We start from the raw sequence: 26,234 nt of genomic DNA, 5'->3' as shown, positions 1-26,234 counted from the left end.
TTATTTCATACAAAGAATGACTGCTATCGTCAATTCCGCCATTGCCAACGGCGCTGCCATAACAGTTGTAACTTGACTGGCTCACATGCTATCACTATAAATTGGCGATTACGGCTATGGAACATCAAACCAGTCGAGATCTACTGCATTCGTACTCTTATCTTTCGTTTTTCTTTCGTTTCGCACCAAAATCAATACGGTCGGGAAAATAATTTTGAAAAAAAAGTGAAATTCATTTTTTTATTTTTTTTGTACTTTTCGGAAAATTAGACCCGTAAAGTAAGGGGCTTAGCTAGCCCTTTATATGTGGATTCATAATTGCTAGGTGGGTCTCGGGGCATGCCCCCTCAGAATATTTTGAAAATTATGGTGCATTCTGGGCGTTCTGAGATGCTTTATTTTGTACTGGAAAATAAAAATGACAGTAGGATCATGTAGTCAAGTACGCATACTGCAACTTTGGCTGATTTTTTTAATGTTTTTATCAGAATCATGTGGATTCATCCGCGTACTAGTGTTATATGCAGCTTCACGCCTGGTAGCTCAGACAGACATTTTTAGGCTTATGTAGACGTTTGCAAGGCAAGGCTTGGCAAACCAAAGTGTCTGTCTCATTATATTGGTTACAAAGTGCTTTTGCATGTTGTTTGCAATTGTGCATTTTGCGCGACTGGTAAATATCTGCAATATAAAAACTTAAAATTCATTGACACCTAGGTGACCAAATTTCAAAATTTTTCATTTCATTTGTCAAACATTGTGCCCCAAAAGCACATTTCACATAAGTATGTAGTTTCTTTACTTAAGGTCTATTATACTGTAATATAAAATATATTTAAAAACAGTAATTCTGGTAATTTTATTGCGAAATTTGACAAAGTTATTGGCAAAATGCAGAAATTTTCATATTTTTTTTTCTACCAAATTTAACTAAAAATCATATTTTACAAAATACATAGTTTTTATATTTCAAGTATCTTATAATGTTGTATAATATCTGTTTTAAATAGTTATTTTGGTAATTTTATTGCAAAATTTGGCAGAGTTGATGCTAAGTCCAGAAATTCTCATTTTCATTTAACTTTTAAAACATTTTGCCCAAAAAAATATATTTTGTACAATGTGATTGTATTATACTTATACTATATTAAATGTGGTGTCTGATATAACACAAAACCAAAAAAAAAAAATCTATGCATTTGAGGTGATGAGGTGTTGAAGCAGAGTTTCAACACCTCTCTATTCAAATAGAGAATAGTGCACGTCACCACAATGTATATAGACTATAACAGAGGTTCAAATCTACAGATAGAGAATAGTCCACGCTTCCACAATGTATATAGACTATAACAGAGGAGTTGAAGTAAAGTTTCAAAATCTCTGGCTGTATACATTGCATATATATAGAGAACAGAGGTGTTGAAGCACTGCTTCAACACCTCTGAGAATGAATAGAGTATAGTGCACGCTTCCACAATGTATATAGACTATAACAGAGGAGTTGAAGTAAATCTTCAAAATCTCTGGCTGTATACATTGCATAGAGAACAGAGGTGTTGAAGCACTGCTTCAACACCTCTGAGAATGAATAGAGTATAGTGCACGCTTCCACAATGTATATAGACTATAACAGGAGTTAAAGTAAATCTACAAAATCTCTGGCTGTATACATTGTATAGAGAACAGGGGTGTTGAAGCAGTGCTTGAATAGAGCATATACTGTGCACAGTATATACTGGTATAGAGTATGACGCCAGTATACGTACTGTCGCGGTATATCGTGCATACCCATATAGTGTATAGAGTCGATGCACTGCGTTGACATCTAAGATCTCAATCTCAACTTGGACTAAGCATTCTAGATTTAATGTTTTTTTCTAGATTCAAATAATTCACTGTTCATAGAAAAAAGCACTAGAACAAACGCGTTTAAGTGGGTTAAAGCCCACTTTTCATTTGGGAAGAGAATACTGTCACGGATTCTTAATAGCCAATTTATTGTATTAAATGAAATATGTAATGAGATATTTAATCGTCTTCAATAAGTCCATGATTGTTATGGAATGTTTCGTTTCAGATTAAAGGCAATGTTTCGTATTTAGTTTAACGCACAATTCACGTCTTAGGAAACAAATTTGTCGTTAGCGGATGAGAAATAATTCGTCAAAGCAAACCAATAACATATCCGATAAATTTATAATAAGAAGCAATCTGTTTCAATTATATGAACGCTTTCAGAGAAGCGTGTAGCACAAATACTTAAGCATAAGTTCCGTATAAAAGGATTGTTATTCTCTTCGTGAATACATTTTGTAATTATCGCAACATAAATAAGAAAAACAGTACAAAATTTGTTCATATATTTGAAGAAAATGATGAAATTTATGTATTTTGCGATATTCCTTTTATGCATGAACAGTTGCTATGGGAACGAGACTAACACTACATTGCGGTTACTCGGGTTGCTGCCAATGAGCGGTCAAGGATGGATCGGGGGTGGGGCGGTGCTTCTTCCGGTCAAGATGGCGCTCCATGACATCAACAATGATCCTCGGATCTTACCCGGATACAATCTAACGTACACTTACATAGACTCGATGGTGAGTGTCATTTAATGATTCAATTCTGAAACTTAGGAAGACTAATTAATTTCATTTAATGATTGATCACATTTTCGTGCGTTTATGCTGTATGACGCAGTAGGACACGCGAGCAAATTCCATGAAGCGTGCTAGCGCTTCTTGGTCAATTGCTCGCATGCCCTATTGCGTTTCAAATCGATAAAATCAAGAATATTTGGCACATATAATAAAATAAATCAATCAAAGAAACGGATACAAATCGTTACATAATAACGCATGGATTCGAACTTGTGGTCATTTATAAATACTTCTGTTTGGCCATTTTCGCACTAATATATATTTTTTTACATTTTTCATTATGCTTTCTATTCCTTTCTATCCATGCAATCAAATTATGGCCTCACGGACTCAGTTTTGAAAATAAACGTCATGTTTACCTGGTGAAAGAAGTGTTTTTTTGCATCATAGTTAACGACTTTTCGTTAAAAGACCTATAAAATAATAAATGTTTGTCTACTTGAAGATTCGAAATACTATATTTATTATTCAAAATGCAAGAAGCAATATCCTAAGAAAGAAATACAACCGGCCGTTAAGTCAGTATGCTTTATTGTTTTATCAACGTTGGCCCAAAAAGGCACGTGCACTTCTAGGGGTAAATGTACCAAGTTCCATGAAAATCGGCCAGCTTTCATTTTTCCGGACAAACAATTTCATGTACCATAAGATAAGTATGCCAGCGTATAGGATTTTATTAAAGAACTATCTTCTTGATAATAAGTATAAAACTAAACTCATCAGTCTTCTAGACACAATTATTCAACAAATCATTACACTTAAAGGTAATAACATTTAGAAATAGAATGGTTGACCTTTCAAAATACACTCCACAAACTCGCCATAGCCGTCTTAATGAATACGAAAATAAATACAATAAATTATTCTTATATGAATCGTTATACAACAATCCGGACGATATAATTTTCGTTAGTATTACCGTAGTTAAAGGCAAGTTGAATTATGATTCAGAAAAAAAAAACAAAGGTAGTTTTTTTAATAGGGAAACCGTATTCAAAATTGAAAAAATATTGAAAAATTAAATCCTGAAATTATAGACGTTGTTAGGATTTCATTTATTCAGTTAAGATGGACGGAACCTGAATACTTTAAACTTTAGATACTAAAATTTTAATGAGGAGGTGAAATTTTATAAAGATTAATAAACATAAAACTTTAAGGACGAGGATCATAATAACCAATATAAAATGCTATTGACTTTGACTATAACGTGTATTCTAATAAGCCTAAAACAATTTGGGGGCATTTTTATGAAAACAAAAACACTACAAGAGTGTTTTAATGATTTAAGAAGAACAAGTCCTGGACTTGATGGTATTACGGTAGAGTTTTATCAAATGTTCTGACATAACATTTTAGACTTAATTGGATTATCATTTGATAAAAAGTATGAATAATCAAAATCAAAGTTAAAATGTTTGCATACATATAGAAAAGGTGACGATAATATATTAACAACTTGTGACCTATTTCTCCATTGGATTATGTGTATAAAGTATAAGCAAATATTTTAAGAAAAAGGTTTTCATACCTTTAAATTAAGCAATATAAGTGCACATCAACAACCCGCATTGAAAATAGAATATATGTTGTAACATTACGAATAAACTTGCTCCAAAAGTTGTAAATCTAGTTGCTGACAATGTCATAACACCTGATAATGAAGACAATAAACTTTACGATTTTGTAATTTCTTTGGAGTTGAAATAGAAATACAATTAAGCGTAAAACAGTTATTGGGAACACACTAGAGGTTTTGAATTTTTGGATATAATCATTTGTCGCGGGGTCAATTTGCCTGCTCTATATGTTTGTGTTAGTGTCATATGTCTAAATGTATGTTTATCCAGTACACATACCTCCCAAGTCCATCTTTCTTGTGATAATCCATGTTCCTATTCTTTCATTCCTTTCAGGCATTTATCATCCACTAATTCATATACTAATTTCACGTTCATTTTCGCTTTCACTTTCTATATTTACTAAAGTAGTTCGCCTCGTGCACAGCTGGTGGCAGTATTTTCCTCGTGCACATCGCACTCATATTTTGTCGATGGAGACGTAAACATCGTTTGATAAATTTGGAAACTTTATTGTTTTATTTCTTCATAAAAGTGTATTTGGATAATTCCAGTCGCCCTGAGAGACGAACCATTTTCATTCGCGACACATATACAATGCAACTACATGAATTTACTATGTTGGGAAGAATTGTATCCTATTCAATATTAATTTCAATGTATAAAACAAAAAATGTTCTGTTATTATTATTTATGGATTCAGTTTAAACACCACCAGTTATTCAAACAAAACACCCAAAGCTACTACAGGATAAGGAAATAAATCATATAGGGAAATACATTAATAGGAATAGTTAAATAAAGGTACTCTAATAAAGAACTATTAAAGAACTAAATTTATTCCATCCTACCTTACATAAACGATATTTCGTCGAATTCGGTGAACATGTACTGTATTCTTAACACACTCAACAATAAACGGAATTGGATAGCGGAAGTAATTATTTAAAAAAAAGCAATACCTTATTTCTGGAAAGAAACTTCTAGGTCGGATGAATATACCAATATTAAAGTCAATACAAAACTAAAAATAGTTTTGCAAAAAAAAAAAGTCGTTTTAGATCATATCCGCCCCCTTGTTGTTTTGCCTTAAATAAGAGTTACAAACACGTTAATTGTTTTTTTTTCACTTATAATAAGTACAATATTTTTCGTTACTGTTCAAAAACGGAGAGCACGATGACCTTGAAAATTGGCATTTTAAATATTCATAATATATAAGCAGCAAGTTTTTAGCAATAAGTCTGCAATAAATTTTACCCGAAATAATAGTTCGCAATCAAGAAGGTTAATTTACTTATTTACGTAAATTGGCAATGTTCTCGATTATACTGATCTTTTCAGCAAAGAATGTGGAGTTCCAAGCTTTTAAAAAGCATTTAATAAAGTTGAATGCCATATTTATTATTTTGACTAAATTTCGTTTTAGTGTTTCCTTTAATGAAGTGAGTGAGGACCCGTTCTTTCATGCTTTTCGATGAACTATGGAGTTTTATCAATGAAATAACAACAGTGAATTTGATATTTTCACTGCAAAACAAGGAGTTAAAATATCCACTTTCAGAACTACTTTAAAATCCATTGCAATTTCTTCCCCTTTATCAAAACAGAACACTTATCTTTGAACCAGAAAATGTATGCATAACTATTTCAAGAAATGTTCCACCAGTAAAAATAAAGATATATTTGGAAATTAACAATTCTTTATTAGAAAAATAGTTATCACGTTTTTCAAACGTTTCCATGATCTTGAAGCTGAATGTTCGAACACTTGTTGTTTTCAAACCAAACAAATTACAGACGAACACAACTGTTCGAACATAAATAGAATGTTATATCATCGTTCAAATGTATTTTGAAATGTTTGGCGTTGTAACACGTAATTCACACAATTTACAGATTAACTGATTTTTTTTACCCCACCCACGCCTCAAAATTTGTCAACAACCTAGCGTTTTCCTCATCATTACGTGGAAAACGACCTGTCTTCAAACGAAACAGACTGGTCTTTGACAGTAATATGACTGAATATCCATGTACCATGAAACACATTCTTAAACTAAGAAAATTGTTTAATATCCAATGATTATCCGCAATTGTTTCGCTAACACTTTCGACCTTTAAAATTTTCATTCAATAAATGACGGCGGAGTAAGTTGGTTATGTATTCATGCTCAGCTTTAAATAAAAATGTTCTCGTACATTTTTTGGAAAATAAGTGCACTTAAAAAAACTTCATTGATAACCGTTGATAATATCTTTGCACTAAAAATGATCTCTTGATCTTGTAAATCTACAGATTAGGCACGGTTGTTCTCTTTCGGTTCCACTTATTATTGTCGTTGTAGGCGTTATATAACCCCAAAATCGACTGAAATTCGTGATATATATGCAGGTATTAAAGTACAAGAAAAGTTCATAAAAAGGGTGCACGAAATATGTCTAATGGTATAAGGGGCTACCTCTCCAAGAGGTCCTGGGTTCAACCCCCATTAGGGCTAAGTTCTCGTGGTCTCTCAAAATGGATATTCAGCTCTGGTCTATTCCAAGGAAACGGCCTCGATCGTGATTCTAAAATCTGTCAGCTTGCGTAATAATCAAGTTGAAATAAATGTTTTAAGCTGAAAGTAACCGAACTTTCATATCACACTTCCAGTTTTCGAAAACATAAATACCCTTGTTCTAGAAATAAGATAGGTTACAAGTCATTTTAAGTTTCAAGAAATTCCGTTTTGTAAACAGCGAGTTAACTTTTTAATTAAATAGTTTGGTTACAAACACTTGAAGGGAGGAGATTTTTTTCACCTCATCAATAGGGGCTGAGGCAATAAATGATATATAAGGCGTTGAGATTACTGTTTCGGCTAATGAGTCCCTTCCCGATTCTCAAAATTAGAAAAGAAAAAAAAAACACCGTTTGTACTAAGCTGTGTAATTGTATTTGCAAAATAGTTCAAATAATATTGGTCTTTTACTTCTTGGAAACAAATATACAAAAGCCGAGTTAAGCGCATAAATGATTTACTCAATACAAACATAGTCCTGCCCTGAATACAATTAAGACTTACAGTCGCTCACGTTGGCTAGCGTTGGTAAATTATTTTGTTTTGAATCCCTGTTTCATTATCTTCAAGTTGGAACCAAATCGCATACGGTTGACGCAATCTTTATTACTGAACGAAGGGCTAATTTAAATGTCAGTTTCATGACATTAATTCTATCTCAGTAAATAAGAACTTCGTATACTTTGTTTCATTCGTATACTAATTAAGAACTCTGTGACACCGATCCGTTTATAATCGTTGTCAATAGCTGTTATCCGAAATTCAATTTTTATGGGGTTCTCGAATGCTGACGAGTACACATGACCGCAGACCTGCATTAATAAACTATTCTGAGATTCGATTTAGCTATCATGCTTAAAAAACACTTGTACATGAATTATAAAATATATATATATATATATGGTTTACATATATATATATATATATATATATATATATATATATATATATATATATATATATATATATATATATATATATATATATATATATATATATATATATGTAAACCATAACTGCAGTGACAAATCATTCAAATGAATAGGCACGTGGTCCCATCAAATATGTATTTCCATAACCATTATTTTACCATCTTTTACTGAATTTAACTGTTGGCAACTGTGTTTGTTTCTGTAGTTTTTCATATAAATATCCCTTAACTTTAAATTTTAACATATTTAATGAATGAATTTACAAAAAAAACTATATCTCAAAAACATTTAAATTATGTATCCAGAGCAGCAGAAATAGTTGAATCGAAAATATGATAAATCTTAAATAATGAGTGTCATTCCCATATCTAAATAATCAATATAAAATAAAAACAAATAAAAAAATGTTCTCTACCACGGGAAGCACATTTATGTAAGGAAATTAATCTTTTGATATTTCTTTTTTTGCAACTTAGAGAAACAAAAAACATTTGTAGAAAGCATTTTGCTTTCGTAATTGTCTTTAAGCAACTATATAGGGGATCAATAGGAGGGTTTTTCCATATTTATTTATTTTAAAATGTTTTTGACAATTATTATGTTGTCCTCCTACTTGAGTCATGGACAGATCGGGCTGTTCTTTTTGCATTACCATTTCAAATAAACAGGCAAAACAAATAGCGCTGTTATACTTTTTTTATCTTTGTTGCATCGTGAAAAACTAATAGTGCTTGAAGTATTACAAATAGGAAACCATTATGACAGTTACATAAGGAATAAGCTTATTGATTTTGTTTATAACATATTCCTTAATGTCACATACACACTACCTGCCTGTATTCGCAAGATATACATACAAGGAGAAGTTCGCTATTATTTTCAATCATGCATATTTAGTTTATGCAATGACATTGACATCAATAAAATAACTGTACACAACGTTATGACAACTAATCTATGTATAGAAATAATAAATCCAATCGGTCCTCAGTGTTATAGGTGAGCGGATCGGAGGAGTGGGGTGATGTTTTAAATATAGAATTTGAATTGGAAAGGTTACCAATACAAATATTTCAGTAGGATAGGTATCTTGGTCAATATAAGGTGTTCGGTTACGGCACTCGAGTTGAATCGTTGATCTTTTAAGCTGTTTTAAACTTGATAACTTAAGATGGTTTTTGGGGGTTTACTGGGCCGTAGATATTAGTTCGGCTATAAACGAGTTCAAAACGTAATTAAGTTTGGTTGTGATTTTGCCTAGTTATCGCCTCTCAAACAGGGAGTTGACAATAGCTAGATAAGCTAGACCTGTCCTTATCTGTAGTGTAAAGTAATACATATTGATACTACCATTACTTTGATATAGCACTACTAACAGTTCCCCCCATGCTAGAAAAAACCTAGGTGTTTTTTGCCTTAATTGTTTTTGCCTTAAAAGAGATGACCTTGAATGTATTGGTCTGTATCCTGTCCATAATAATATAACTATTTATATATATATATATTTAGCAAACCTCGCATATTTAAGTAATAAGCTATTATTTCATTATTTCAGTGCAGCGAGGGTGTATCCGTGTATCGGATGTTGCGGGAGCTTCAAGCGGGTCTGCCATATCATATGGTGCTCGGAGATGGCTGCTCAACGTGCTCCGCGGCCACTGCACAAGTTTCATATCTCTGGAACCTTACTCAGGTAAGGTCATATATAACTAATTATTTATTGAAGCTTACCCAACTCAGGCCATATATTGCTAAATCGTTCTAGCATCCTTCTCAAGAAAGGTCATGTATGGAACCATATATTGCTAATTCCTTCTGAAACCCCAATTAGTTAAGACCATATATTAATAATTCCCTCAGCTTAGGCCATATATAGCTTATCCATTCTTAAATCCTACCCAAGCGAGATAATATTTGACGAATTTCATCTGGAATCCTATTCAGATGAGGCCATAAATTAATAATTCCTTCTGAAACCTTACTCAGGTTTGGCAATATGTAACTTATCCCTGCTGGTACGTACTAAGATATAGGCTTATAAAATTAAACCTTTCTGGAACCTTTCCTAGGTTCGGCCATGTTTTACTATTTCTTATGGAACCATCATCAGTGAAAGCCTTATATAACTTACTCCATCTGGAACTTTACTCAGTGAAGGCCTTATATAACTTACTCCATCTGGAACTTTACTCAGTTAAGGCCTTATATAACTTACTCCATCTGGAACTTTACTCAGTGAAGGCCTTATATAACTTACTCCATCTGGAACTATACTCAGTGAAGGCCTTATATAACTTACTCCATCTGGAACTATACTCAGTGAAGGCCTTATATAACTTACTCCATCTGGAACTTTACTCAGTGAAAGCCTTATATAACTTACTCCATCTGGAACTATACTCAGTGAAGGCCTTATATAACTTACTCCATCTGGAACTTTACTCAGTGAAAGCCTTATATAACTTACTCCATCTGGAACTATACTCAGTGAAGGCCTTATATAACTTACTCCATCTGGAACTATACTCAGTGAAAGCCTTATATAACTTACTCCATCTGGAACTATACTCAGTGAAAGCCTTATATAACTTACTCCATCTGGAACTTTACTCAGTGAAAGCCAAATATAACTTACTCCATCTGGAACTATACTCAGTTAAGGCTTTATATAACTAACTCCATCTGGAACTTTACTCAGTGAAAGCCAAATATAACTTACTCCATCTGGAACTATACTCAGTTAAGGCTTTATATAACTTACTCCATCTGGAACTTTACTCAGTGAAAGCCTTATATAACTTACTCCATCTGGAACTTTACTCAGTTAAGGCCTTATATAACTTACTCCATCTGGAACTTTACTCAGTGAAAGCCTTATACAACTTACTCCATCTGGAACTTTACTCAGTGAAAGCCTTATATAACTTACTCCATCTGGACCTTTACTCAGTGAAAGCCTTATACAACTTACTCCATCTGGAACTATACTCAGTTAAGGCCTTATATAACTTACTCCATCTGGACCTTTACTCAGTGAAAGCCTTATATAACTTACTCCATCTGGAACTATACTCAGTTAAGGCCTTATATAACTTACTCCATCTGGACCTTTACTCAGTGAAAGCCTTATATAACTTACTCCATCTGGAATTTTACTCAGTGAAAGCCTTATATAACTTACTCCATCTGGAACTATACTCAGTTAAGGCCTTATATAACTTACTCCATCTGGACCTTTACTCAGTTAAGGCCTGATATAACTTACTCCATCTGGAACTTTACTCAGTGAAAGCCTTATATAACTTACTCCATCTGGAACTTTACTCAGTGAAAGCCTTATATAACTTACTCCATCTGGAACTATACTCAGTTAAGGCCTTATATAACTTACTCCATCTGGACCTTTACTCAGTTAAGGCCTTATATAACTTACTCCATCTGGAACTTTACTCAGTGAAAGCCTTATACAACTTACTCCATCTGGAACTTTACTCAGTGAAAGCCTTATATAACTTACTCCATCTGGAACTTTACTCAGTGAAAGCCTTATACAACTTACTCCATCTGGAACTATACTCAGTTAAGGCCTTATATAACTTACTCCATCTGGAACTTTACTCAGTGAAAGCCTTATATAACTTACTCCATCTGGAACTTTACTCAGTGAAAGCCTTATACAACTTACTCCATCTGGAACTTTACTCAGTGAAAGCCTTATACAACTTACTCCATCTGGAACTATACTCAGTTAAGGCCTTATATAACTTACTCCATCTGGACCTTTACTCAGTGAAAGCCAAATATAACTTACTCCATCTGGAACTATACTCAGTTAAGGCTTTATATAACTAACTCCATCTGGAACTTTACTCAGTGAAAGCCTTATATAACTTACTCCATCTGGAACTTTACTCAGTTAAGGCCTTATATAACTTACTCCATCTGGAACTTTACTCAGTGAAAGCCTTATATAACTTACTCCATCTGGACCTTTACTCAGTGAAAGCCTTATATAACTTACTCCATCTGGAACTTTACTCAGTTAAAGCCTTATATAACTTACTCCATTTGGAACTTTACTCAGTGAAGGCCTTATATAACTTACTCCATCTGGAACTTTACTCAGTGAAGGCCTTATATAACTTACTCCATCTGGAACTTTACTCAGTGAAAGCCTTATATAACTTACTCCATCTGGAACTATACTCAGTTAAGGCTTTATATAACTTACTCCATCTGGACCTTTACTCAGTGAAAGCCTTATATAACTTACTCCATCTGGAATTTTACTCAGTGAAAGCCTTATATAACTTACTCCATCTGGAACTTTACTCAGTGAAGGCCATATATAACTTACTCAATCTGGAACTTTACTCAATGAAGGCCTTATATAACTTACTCCATCTGGAACTTTACTCAGTGAAGGCCTTATATAACTTACTCTATCTGAATCAGTTCATTCACATTTATTAACTTTCGTCAGGTCAATGTACGAATTCTGCAGAGCGATGGTGCTATTCATATAACAGATTGAATTAATCATTTTCAATCCTCTGATGAATGAGACTGGTGAAGGAGAAATTAAAGCCACTGCTAACGCCTTATATTAATAAAAACACTACTTAATAAAAATAAATGAAAATAAATAAATAAATAATAATAATAATAATAATAATAATAATAATAATAATAATAATAATAATAATAATAATAATAATAATAATAATAATAATTATAATAAAATAATAATAATAATAATAATAATAATAATAATAATAATAATTCAACATATTGATATAAAAATATTGCAGTGTTGAATACAAATTCATATTTTCAATGTTGGCTTCTGAAAAGAAAAATATTCAGTTTTTGCAATAAATTATGAATACTCCAAGCATGTATTCAAGGAATCATAAGAACAAATAGATCTTCACAATACTATACACATGCTATGAACCAAACATGAACTTTTTCATTTTTCTATATATTAAAAAGTATAACCTATTTAAAACAGACGTTAATAATCATTTCAATGCGCTCACCGATACAATGTTTATACAAAAAATCACAGGTACTGTTTCAAATAAATAAAAAAATATGTTTATTAGGTTTTGCAAATTCCAGTGCTTAGTTTAATTCACCAGGAAGACTTTATTTTGAAGGATATTAACGCATGGTCTGTTATTATCCCTATAAATATTACAATGTACACCTTCACAATTGTAATATGAACATAGCTTTTCCAACTTATAATTTACCAGGTATTTATTTCAAACTATGTTATGTTTTGAAGCTTACCTGAGTGCATAGTATTCATCATTTGAAATTATTATACTTCACGTGAGGTGACCCTGTTAAATTCTCACATACTCATCATTGGCAATTTCATACTTCCACACACTGACAGAACGATTTTGATTAGTTGACATTATAGTGTGACCTATGCACCAGTCAATTGTTACCACGGCCCCCAAGGTCCGGGGGTATACCGGGGATAGCCGGGAAAATGGGCCGAGTTTTTACCTTCCTGGTGGCCCCGCAGTGCCGGGTGAATGCGGTGGTTTCGTATTCGCGCCAAATATAGCGGGGAATGTGCCTTACTTAGGGTCCCTGGGGTGCGGGGGCATTTGGCGGGGATTTTACTATCAATTCGTCCCCGGGCTTGGCTGGACCGAAAGTCAAAGTCCCCGCTATTCTCCGGACCTGGAGGGGCCGTGGTTACAATTGACTGGTGCATTAGCACTCGCGTCTAAAAGTATACCTTTTTAGTTTCCAAAGACTGAGGTGGAAAGAGCTTGTTAAAATGTGTTGTAAATCTGTAACTTCCATTTTGCAAGTATGGACATATTTCAAATAGCTTTTATGACTTTGTGAGCGCATTTTAGACAGATGCGAAGATTTTTCATCAATAATACAGTGCAAACAAATGAAGAAAGCTCAGTAGCCAAACATTGTGATTAAGGCACAGAGCCATAACCTTACCACCACTAAACGAGAAACACAAACATACAATATATGTCAAATACAAACATCAAATCAGATCGTAAACATATAACCAAATGTAGGGGTTACCGCCTTGAAACGGTCAGTAAAACAGTTAACTAGGGGGTTACAAAACTTAATGAACATCCACCCTTCAAACCTTTCCATTTTAGTTATCATACGGCTCCTCCTCGCCCATCCTATCGGACCGGAAACGGTTCCCCAAGTTCTTTCGGATAGCGACCCCGGATCAGATGGTGAACGAGGCAAGGATCCAACTGATGCGGGAATTTAATTGGAAGAAGGTCGCCACAATCCATCAAGCGCTTGAGTTCTTCTCCGTGGTATGTACCGTGTCTATAATATATGGCATACATTATCATTTAAACTGACTCCAATATGTATTGTCACTTCCTATCAATCAATGGAAAGACTCGCTGTGGTAATGCGGACATTGTGCTAATTCAAGTTTTATTATATGATTGATCTCTTGTGTAAACATCAAATTAAACATACAAATAAGCAATCACACAAAAGAACAGATGGGATGGAAAACAAGTTATAGCATCATTCGTTTGAGCACTTTCCAGGCATCTTGGAAATGAAGACATTGGATGTAAAAAATAAAATAAAAATAGAAATATAAAAGAAACCTGGTTGTAGTGGCAACGATAGTCAAGATCTGTTTTGGAAAACTGACAACATATCCACATGCCCACAATAACTCATACACAAGATAACGGATATTTTAACCTGATTTGAATGTATTGGTAGTCTCGCGTGACATAATGTCAATCAAACAATCAAGTTACAGCCTTTTTGATAAATCGTGTTACTAACGCTTTCCGAAATCGGGACTTTAGACAATACAAGACAATATTTGAGCATATACCAACATTTTTGAAAGTACCACCCATCACCTACTTATTTTTAACACGCCTAATGAGTTCCAACACTTTATTTCGTAATCATAAAATTAACCGTAAAAAGTACATTTTACAAACTATGAACAAGTCTTTTTAAATGTATACTTTCTAGGAATAATGCTCAACTTCCGTCTAGACTTAAATACAAAAAGGCCGGTTATACTGTCATAAAGCCGATATAAACTGAGTTACATACCACTTATTCGCTATAAAGAGCATAATGATTTGGCAATAACGAGTATCATCGATGTTTCGAAGGCCGTAATAATCATGCAATTAAACCATCTTACTCTCATGCAATCGCAGCTAGAGTCTGATTTAGAAAATTTCAGACAACAACTGCCAGATTGCATTAAGTGTTTTGATAGTTTTAGGATGAAGCGGTTAGAGCATTCACTCTGGCTAGAATTGAGGCCTTTGCTCCAACCATTCACTGTCTTATTTCGAAATAATAGGTATGCTTAGCAAGAAACAACAACAATTATTTCTATGTACTTATGAAACTATCCTTTTGTTAATCCCCCGCCACGGAGTGGGGAGGGGGTTATATGAATGCACTTTGTCCTAACTTACTAATGCATTGATGGTCTACCATATTACTTGGTACAAATGTTGTCCCCATTTAGACGATGTGCAGTGATCTAGACGCGAGTTCAATCCTAGAAGGTCAAGGACGCATGAGACATTTAAAGGTCATAGTACACATGCTCGTGTCCGCGCTATAACTTACTTATGCATTAATGGATTACCATATAACTTGGTACAAATGTCGTCCTTATTGAGACGATGTGCAGTGACCTTGACCCGGGTACCTCAAAGGTCAAGGTCACCCGATAAATTTAAAGGTCAGAGTACACATGCTCGTGTCCGCGCAATAACTTAATTATGAATTGATGGATTACCATATTACTTGGTACAAATGCTGTCCCCATGGGGACGATATGCAGTGACATTTACCCTTGTCCATGCCTCAAAGGTCAAGGTCACACGAGACATTGAAAGGTCAGATTACCCATGCCTATGTCCGCGCTAAAACTTACTTATGCATTGATGGATTACCATATAACTTGGTACAAATGTCGTCCTCATTGAGATAATGTGCAGTGACATGACCGGGTCCATACCTCAAAAGTCAAGGTCACCCGAGACATTTAAAGGTCAGAGTACACATGCTCGTGTCCGCGCTATAAGTTAATTATGCATTGATGGATTACCATATTACTTGGTTCAAATGTTGTTCCCATTGAGACGATGTGCAGTGACCTTGACCCGGGTCCATACCTCAAAGGTCAAGGTCACACGAGACATTTTAAGGTCAGAGTACACATGCCCATGTCCGCGCTAAAACTTATTATGCATTGATTGATTACCATATAACTTGGTACAAATGTTGTCCTCATTGAGACCAAATGCAGTGGCCTTGACCCAGGTCCATACCTCGATGGTCAAGGTCAAAACTGACATTTATAGGTCATAGTACACATGCTCGTGTCCGCGCTATAACTTACTTACGCATTGATGGATAACCATATAACTTGGTACCAATGTTGTCTTCATTGAGTGACCCACTATTTGGAACCTTTTGATGTGAAAAAATAATCAGTCCACTCACGTCCAGGCAGGAATGATCGACCATGTATATACAAACTTCAAGGCAAACTCTGGAGTGATTCCCTTGGCTTATACAGACCACTTTTTGACATGGATTGTGCTACCACAGTGAATTATTGTAATTGGTCAATAATAGTTCCAATATTTGCAATATCACAACATAATTTAGCAGTGTAGACATATCAATTCTTACTGGATTTATTGACTTTATACATTTATGTACTTTTAGCAACAATCACTGAATTTGATCCAAGAACTCGAACCAATTGTAATTTGTGCCAGTAATCCATCATGAAGTTTCGGGTCCATATTATGACAATGCTAAATAGAGGATAAGATATACATGTTAATTGAAAGTGTTAAACAAGTTGCACAGATTGATATTTCATCGATGTTATAAATCAAGGACTCATTTTCCTTGTTTTATTAGCCAAAATAACCTTGACATTGATCTTACCTACACTACACACAATATGAATAACTAACAAATATCCTTTTATAATATGTTCATTCGTATATCCAAGAATATTTAGGTTACCGATCAAACAACTTGTATTTCGTATATTCCCACTCTTGACCAGTGGTTGTGTATGATTTTGATCAGATTCAACGTACCAGTCAGGTTGTGAGAAAAACAACATATACTAAAAAACAACGGCTGGGGAAATAGCCGTCCTTTGGACTGCCTTGTTGAAAATTATGATTATGATTATATATTTTAGGTTCAAGTTCAAAATAAGAAGTTCAATAGTAGACAGTGTTATGAAAAGAAATAACACCTGGTAGATACTTTAATAAAAAGTAACATTTTCTCATGATGAGAACACGAAAGAGTTAATCGTCCGCACTAGACGGTACTTATCTGTACTTCAATGACGGAATGGGTTTGGATGAGTGCCCCTGTGTTTTGAAAATGATGCGCGAAAATGCTTCACAACCAAAAAAAAACTAGGAACAACTGTGCGTTAATATTGCCTGGTGGAAAAAGGATGCATTTACTGCATACTCCTTAAAAGGATCTCGTCTACCAACTTTAACGGTCTTTTTTTCCTTTGACCTAGGTCACGGACGACTTCTTTCATAGAGCTTCGGACCTGAATGCCACCATAATTACCCAGGAGATTTTTGTGCACGATCCCAAGTCTAGGGTCGAGAACCTGAAGGTCAGTAATAATGAGTAGTCATTCGTCTTTCTCGATTGCATTTAACAGGTCTGGAGTAAAGAAGATCAGTAACAAATAGTTACCATTGTACATTTTTGGCAACGCTAAACAGTTCTAGGGAAGATAACCTTAGGTCAGTTATAATTGTATTTTCTAGTAAAAACTAGATATTACTGATTGTAGTGTTTAAGTTTCTTATATCTTTCACAAATTAATCATTGTTCAATAACTTTAATTAAGTCAAGAAACGCAGTCGAAAATCAAGTGGACACCGGATGGAACAAATAGGTATCAATACAAAAACTTCTATAATGACGCTTTTCACAAATTTTGAAGCAGGTTTGGTTTGGCAGGTAATCGTGTCAAAGAAAGAATAAACACTATTACACATGGATATAAATTTTTAGCAGAAGTACTCTTATCCTGGTTTAAAAAGCAAATACAGTGTAACGAAAATAGGTCAGGTAAATCAAATATATGGATAACACCGACATGAAAGTAAATGTACGAACATTGCATGATAAAAATCGTTAGAAAGTAAGGACGATTGCCGAACAACAGCTAATCAAAACCTATTATTTTTAACAAACGAATATGAAACTGTACGCTTTCTATTATGTACTGCTGTTTGGAATACAAACATATAATGTAGCATTGTACATTATATAGATATCCTCTTTATATTGACAGAAACGTGATGCCAGGATTATCATGACAGCGATGTATGAGGACAGAGCGAGAGCAGTGCTGTGTGCCGTAAGAATATTATACAATTATGTCGTAAATAGCAGTTCCTGAAAAAGGTCTTACCATTTCTACATAAAAAATGTTTAGTTACAACAGTCGAACTACAGAATACAGATTTAAAAATATTACATTTTCAAGGTTGCATCACTGCGTTATCAAGGTTGCATCATTGTATCATTAAGGATTCATCATTGCATCATCAAGATTTCATCATTGCATCATCAAGGTGGCACCACTGCATCATCAATATGGCATCATTGCATCACCAAGATTTCATCATTGCATCACCAAGATTTCATCATTGCATTACCAAGTTTGCACCACTGCATCATCAAGGTGGCATCACTGCATCATCAAGATTTCATCATTGCATCACCAAGTTTGCACCACTGCATCATAAAGGTGGCATCACTGCATCATCAAGGTGGCATCACTACATCATCACGATGGCATCATTGCATCACCAAGGTGGCATCACTGCATCACCAAGGTGGCATCATTGCATCACCAAGGTGGCATCACTGCATCATCAAGGTGGCATCACTGCATCATCAAGATGGCATCATTGCATCACAAAGTTTGCACCACTGCATCACCAAGGTGGCATCACTGCATCATCAAGGTGACATCATTGCATCACAAAGGTGGCATCATTGCATCATCAAGATGGCATCATTGCATCACCAAGGTGGCATCACTGCATCATCAAGGTGGCACCATTGCATCACCAAGGTGGCATCACTGCATCATCAAGATGGCATCATTGCATCACCAAGTTTGCACCACTGCATCATCAAGGTTGCATCATTGGGCAATTACCATACTGTCTAATAAAAAGTTGGAGGCTTTTGAAATAAACGGTGTCAATACCTTCAAGGGTGATTGGCGTGTCTGAAATCAAGTTGTAAAATTGATATTCGTAAAAAAGAAATTTCTGAGAAAATAAAAGTAATTGCATTTTACTGTCATAAACCGACACCCACACTGGCTGCATTCTCTTCTTACAGGTTATGTATTTCGTTTCGTGATGGTTTATCTAGAATAACATGAACTGTTTTTCATAATTGTGTATTTGCACCGTTTTACAAGATTTCTTTCTAGAACTATGCGTTGATTTATTAATTTTTCGTAACTTTACCAAAGAGGATGTGATTTTAAGTACAATGCATTTAAAATGTTTAGAAAATTCTTATGTTTGTATTCTTCAGTATGTGAATTGCCCGCAGTCACGGGACGCAAGTCTGTCAAATTCAACATTTTCTTCCAATATGAAAAAAAAACACCATCAATATCTCAACATTTCAGTAATACGTACAATATTTCGCATAACAATCGATGAATCACACTGTATGTATTTATTAAATCGAGGTGAAGTACAGCCAATTACCGTGAAAAGGATTTTTGTTGTAGATAGAGAGATATATATTTATTATGATATATGGTCTCCGGCCCAATCATTTCTACAAGAAATACATATATCATTCCAACAGGTATAACTGGTCATTCAAATTCAAACTTAAGCATAACAATATTAGACAAACATACACATATCTAGCAGAACAATGTTGTAATAAATATAGGTATTAGCTATAGTTAACTTAATAATTATATAGATAGTGTACGAATATTATCAGGTGCTTATACCATTATCTGTAAAATATTCATTTCGCAAATTAAAAGCATGGTGTACAATTAAGCTGTATTGTTTATAATCAATTCATTCTCACATGACAACAGATTGTAGAATGTTTGTAAGGTTGGATAGTCGTAATACAAACTTGGCATGTACTTCACGCGTGTACGTGAATACAATGGACAAACAAGTAGGAAATGAAATTAGTCTTCTACAATACATTCATAATATAGACAATAGCGATATTCCTTATCGATTCCATAATGCCTTCCTTTTTCTATCATGAGATTATGACATGAACTCCTAAATCTTGCAAAACAGCTTCTATTTTTTTTAATATCTATAACATAGACATATTTTTCTACTTCATAGTTATTTTTAAAGTTAGCATAATGAAACAATTTTCTATTTGAGAAAACTTTTTCCCTCCAATTTTGTACATACTGATCCTTAAGCCTTTGAACATATTTATACAAAAAAGTTTTTTATTACCCACACTCTGTCGCTCCCACACATATCCAAAACCATTTACATACAAATTATTCTTTACATTCGACACCCAAGAGTCAAAGCCTTAAAAGCATATCATAACATTTCTTAACATACTTATCATTCTTCAAACTCAAAATTCTTATCCAATATTTCATACAGCGCCTTGCATACATTATATACATAGGAAATCTTCCTAGATCAGCTAATACTGCATCGTTACAAGCATTCGGTGACACATTTAGAAATCTCTTACACGCATTAACATGAACAGTTCCAATACATTGTATATTCTTGAGTCCCCATAACTCAGACCCATATAAAAGAATAGGACTTATTCTTGCATCAAATACTTTATAATACATTGAATAAGGTACATAGCACTAGTGTTGAAAAGAAATAGCAACTTGATTCAAAACACGTTTCGCCTTGAAAAACAGACTCTGCCATCTTATACAAAGACAGTCTATTCGTAAAATATACACCGACATATGAAAAACCGTTTAGAACTTCGAAACAATTGTTACCATAAAACCATTTGTAAGAATTGTCCGTTCTGGCCATTTCTTTTTCACAGCAAAATATAGCTACTAAAATATTGTATTATTAAATATTTTCTTCCATGCATGATTTTACAAGTTCAATGAATGTATGTAAAATTATCAGTTTTTACAGTAAATAATCCGTTCTATATTTAGTTTATAATTCTGAGAGTAATACGCAGTCGGAAAAAGTAATTAAGTTACTTAACTGCTATAATTCCTCAAATATCTTAATATTTCATTCCGCATTAAAATTTCATCTTGTTTTTGACTAGCTCATTCACCGAAATTGTTAACCTTCGATTAAACTAATTTAATTATTTGCCCATTAAAGGCATACAAGGTAGGTTTGTACGGCGCCAAGATCGTGTGGGTGTTTGCGGGCTGGTTCTCCAGTAGTTTCTGGCTGGTGAAACAGAATGACATTGACTGTACTCCGGAGCAAATGGCCTTAGTTGCAGACGGTGCCTTCTTAACTTCAGCCGTTAATTATAACCCCAGAGAAGAGAGGGGTATTCACGAAATGACCGGTAAATTTATGTTGTTTCTTTATGCATACTATATGTAAATTATGCGTTCATGTTTGTGTTTGTAAATAAGACTGATGTCAGTATGTAATAAGTCAACAATGTGTATTTTACCACATTGTCGTTTTCGACAACCTCAATACTAATAAAATATAGTGTGTGTATACCACGTGGTAAATAACGTCATAAATGCTTCGTCTAAAGGCAATATTTTGCTTCAAATGAAGACTTTAAACAAAGATAACTTTACTATTTGTTCACCATTTTAAATCAAACCTAGCGCATTCTACGCCACTTACAGAGCCCTGCCTTCGGTATTTTACCAAATTTTGATTTAGTTTCATAAAACACTTCGACAAACCTTTTCAAAAAAAAACGCCGCCTGATTGAGCACTGTCAAAACATTATTTTGAAAACTGGTTGGTCTAAGTATTTGAGGAAACTTATCACCTAATCAAGCATTGGTAATAAAACGTGGGGTTCTTTAAGCGGCATAGACTGCACTTGTTTCATTTAAAATGGTGAAGAAAATGTTATCATTGTTTAAGTCTTCATGCGAAGCACATATTGCCTTCCGATGTAGCATTTATGACGTATTTATCACGTGGTATACACACACTGAAAAAGAGGATAAACTCATACATGTTCAACCATATGAGATTCAAAACTAATTCTAATTCTGATTGATTCATTAAATTTCTTATGACACTTGTTTTCTTATTGGTTCAGTCATTTCTGATAAAACATGATTTCTAATTAGTTCAGTTATTTCTTATGGCACTTGATTTTTTTGTAGTTCAGTAACTTTGCATGACACCGTGTTGTTAAGCAATAAATGTCCGCTTGCTCCGGCTTTTGATATTCTATAAGAGGTATACCACTTATTTTACAATTATGTGTACTGGTTTGGAAAAGTGCGAGGTGGCCTTGGCAGGAAACGGCGCCTTCTTAAATTCAGCCGTAAATTATAACCAACTAGTCTGGCTCAAATCAGGCTTATATTTTTAATATTTTAATATTGTGCAATGGTTCGGAAAATACAACGTTGTGAGCTCTTAGTATAGTTAAGAGTTTATTAAGTAATTTCTTCGTGAATAAAAAACCTAAGGTAGCGGACGCAGCGAGGCGACCGTGGTTTCCGATCCACGAAGAAATTACCTAATAAACTCTAACCGACTTAGTGTTAAAAAAATCAAAAATTAAACGAGCAGTTTTTTCAAGAATTAAAGAAAAGCGCACTTTTTTCAGCGAAACACGACGCCGTTTTTCCCGCAAAAAATGACGTTAAAGACGAATTTTAAATAAATAACTTAAAACATGATAACGAAAAATATATGTGCGTGAACGTTTTCACAAGACGCACTTGAGGTTTAAATTTCTTAGCGGTAAACGAAGAATTGGTGAAACTATCGGTTATTGTAGCTGGAACGCAAAAATATGAGAGACGTCTCGAAATTGACGTCAGTGGTATATTTTGAGGAGTCATAGTTTCAAAACTGTTCCGAATATTGAAAATGTAAAAACAGTTCCTAATTTGGCATATGCTCTTCTATTTGTATACCAATTTTCAGACAGTAACTCGAAAAAAAATTCATAGTCGAGATCCACCTTAAGTAACGATTCTTCACAAATAAGAAACTGAACATTTTAAAAATCTAGCGTTACTCATTCATTGTACGAAAAAATGTCTTAACACTAAATCGTTAAATCGTGAAATTGTGAGGTGCAATTAATGAGATCAGTAATAATGACACACCAGGCTATTTTTTTCTGCTTGCCAAGATCATTTAACAATATAGAAAATGGCTGCCTCAGAGAGAAATCAGTTGTCATTCATCAAGTGAGCACTGAAAATGAAATATCAACAGTGGTGCAAATGTTTACTTTCGGCATTCACAAGAAAATTTCTTTTTTTAGGTTTTGCTTCGAACGTAAAACAGTTTGTATTAAATTGGAAACGCATGCTTAATTTTCGATGATGTCAAGCCATTCCAGAAATAATGTTATGAGAGTTTGGCCAAGCTTTGTGCGCGCATACGTTTGATTTAGTCAAAAAGGCTAAAGTTTTAAAGTAATGATAATCAATTATGTCTCAAAGACCATCTGAAGGCATGTAATATATATAAAAAATATTTTGTTCTTACACCAATATTTGAGCATTGAGTTTCCAAGAAACACTTCAAAAATAGGATCACAATTTCCTTAATGATTCTAAATTTATGCTTATATCTTAAACAATTATCACTATTTAAACATATGCAGTTTTTTCTTTAATTACAACTGTATATGTTTTACTGTTAATATCGCTATGATATTCGTTGTTACAACACCATAACGATGGAAAATGTACAAAATAATATATGACAGTTATTGAACATTGTCGCCTAGTTTGTTTTCTATGTTTTCAAACGATCCATCTCAATATATGCAATTCCGTTCCGTTAGCTACATTTGATTGTTTAATGATGATGATGATGATGATGATGATGATGATAATGATGATGATGATGATGATGATGATGATGATGATGATGATGATTTCCAAGTTGCCTTTATAAAATTTAAAAAGTTGAACACAGTCAAATTATCAAACTAGCAACTTGAATGTGGTGAATTTGTAGCTTCCATACTATAAATTCCTTTTTATTTTACTTATGCACATGTTATGTTTAGCGTGTAGTCTGCTTTTAAAATATGTAAAGTGAATTTTTAGAAATGAATACACCATTTAAAAAAAAATTACACTTTACTTTTGTTTTTATTTTCTTAAGATACCTATGTAATACAGACCCTGGACATATTCACATAAAAATACATGTTACCAAATTGCATTTCATATAATACACAAAATGACCTTTTCCAGAAGGTTTGACTTTTAATAATAGAAATAATAATATCATTTAACTAATTTTGAGAAAATTTAATAATTATCAAGGGAGGGGACTCTTTCTCAGCGCCGCATGTTTAATTGTCCGCCCTTCTTTATTTTGGCGCCTTTCTCACTTGTTCTCTAGTTTTAATCCGGTTCGGACGTGTGTTTTCTCCCTCCCTCCCGCCCGATTCTTTTATTTCTTTTTGTCGGACAAGTTCTCAATTTTATCTTTGTTTACATAGTTACCCCTTTTCTTCCCTCTTTTATTTAAGGATATTGAATATTATATTATGTTTTTCACTTTATTATGCTTTCTGATGTAGTGTATCCTTTCATGGAGGATTTTTGGCTGCTTTGACAAAACTTTATATCTATTTTAATTTCATTTCCAATCTAGCAGCCCATTATTTCGGCCAAATTAAATTTATATTTTACATTTGTCTTTGTTTTTCCTGAGCGCAATAATTGAAATACCGTATTTATAATATCTGTCATGTGTTTTTGTTCCGGATCGAAAAATCCGACCCGAGGGCACCTGCGTTGCCAGGTAACGAGGCTTGCCGAGTTACCGGCTACGCAGCGTGCCCGAGGGTCGGATTTTTCGATCCGGAATGGACACACATGATAGATTTTTTTTAGCATACCTTAAATTACACTTTTTTGTGAAAAATGCATAGAAAAGCGCAGTTTTGTAAATTTCACCAAAAAGCACGTGCGATGATGTTAGCTGACGTCATGACGCGCATTAATATTTATTCACTGCATACGTCAAGAAGTTCCTTTAGTATCACGTCTTTTAAGGGTTATTTTGTTTTGTTTTGAAGGTGTGTTTTTGTAAAGTTAATAGTTATGGAACTCAACTATTGATATCTCATAATCATGGTTACATTAAATGTAAAATAAAAGAAATGAAAAGTATTACGTCACAGCGCGTGACTCATCTGGCATGGGGGGGATGCCAGATGGGATTTTCCAGCACGGCTGACGTCACCGGAAATGCCTATCCGGTGTGTTAGAATACTGCTGATTACCCATATGTCATTTTAAAATTCTTTATATTGTTGCCAAAACAAGGGAAGCGATGCACGACGGTAGTAACAAACAACTAGTAATTGCGTCAAAAATATACATAGAGCTTAAAACGCAATTGTCTCCAAAGATATTGAAAGACGTCGCTTTTATAATGTTCGTAATACTTATTCAATTGGTGATGAATTTCACTAAATGCTTGGAAGCCTCTTTTTCATGAGATATTATCGCATTTCTTTGTAAATCACCCAAGCTCTTACAAATTAAAAAAGAACGTCATAAACTATTATAATGAAGCAAAACTGTTAAAACTCTGTCCCTCTCTCTACTTCAATTTTAGGTCACACATTATCCATGTACCTTCAAGAAATGAGTACGCAAGTATGTATATACGCACATCGCGTGATAACGTTCCTTTATGTGTACACACTATCCTGTTTTGTTTATTTATGTCACATGGTTGAATAGATATTAATATAAAACTTGAGTAATTTATTTATGAAAGAAATAAAATATAAATGATAAGCATAATTTGGTGAATGTACTTATATAGTATTGGGTATATTGTAAATAATAACTATGTGTCAATTTTTTTAAACTAGGTGTGGCTAAATTAGTTTTTGGTTCTTGATATTTTATGGACAATCTACAATTTCCATCATGTTAAAACAATCTTTAAACCACATGAGCATGTAAACAATATGACTTTGTTGTCACATGATGTAAAACAGGAATATTTAGGAAAAATTGTGTCATTCACCTTCAAAAAACAAATATTTACAGTTTCAGAATTCTTGGATCGCTACTACAACGACACAGGCTATAATACAGACCTTGATATGTACAAAAGTGTCGTCGGCCAGTCGTACGACCACATCTGGATTGCCGCCTTAGCACTCAACTGCACCGAGACTGAATTAACGCGTAGAGGTAATAGAGCAATGTTGAGCAGGACAAGAAGGACACGACATAATTAG

The 26,234-nt window shown here is 33.9% G+C and overlaps 1 protein-coding gene across 1 annotated transcript; it reads left to right on the top strand.

The window, feature by feature from the left end:
- Positions 1 to 2,522: 2,522 nt before the first annotated feature.
- Positions 2,523 to 26,234, top strand: LOC128227223 (gamma-aminobutyric acid type B receptor subunit 1-like). Its single transcript, XM_052937532.1, has 7 exons — positions 2,523 to 2,600; positions 9,292 to 9,429; positions 13,892 to 14,062; positions 17,317 to 17,418; positions 18,109 to 18,174; positions 21,164 to 21,359; positions 26,041 to 26,234. Exons 1-7 carry the CDS (start codon positions 2,523 to 2,525, stop codon positions 26,232 to 26,234), a joined length of 945 nt encoding a protein of 314 aa, XP_052793492.1.

Source organism: Mya arenaria, chromosome 1, assembly GCF_026914265.1.
Source record: "Mya arenaria isolate MELC-2E11 chromosome 1, ASM2691426v1".
Classification (NCBI taxonomy): Eukaryota; Metazoa; Mollusca; class Bivalvia; order Myida; family Myidae; genus Mya; species Mya arenaria.
Note: the sequence above shows the minus strand (reverse complement) of the source record. Positions and strands in the feature narration are given on the sequence as shown.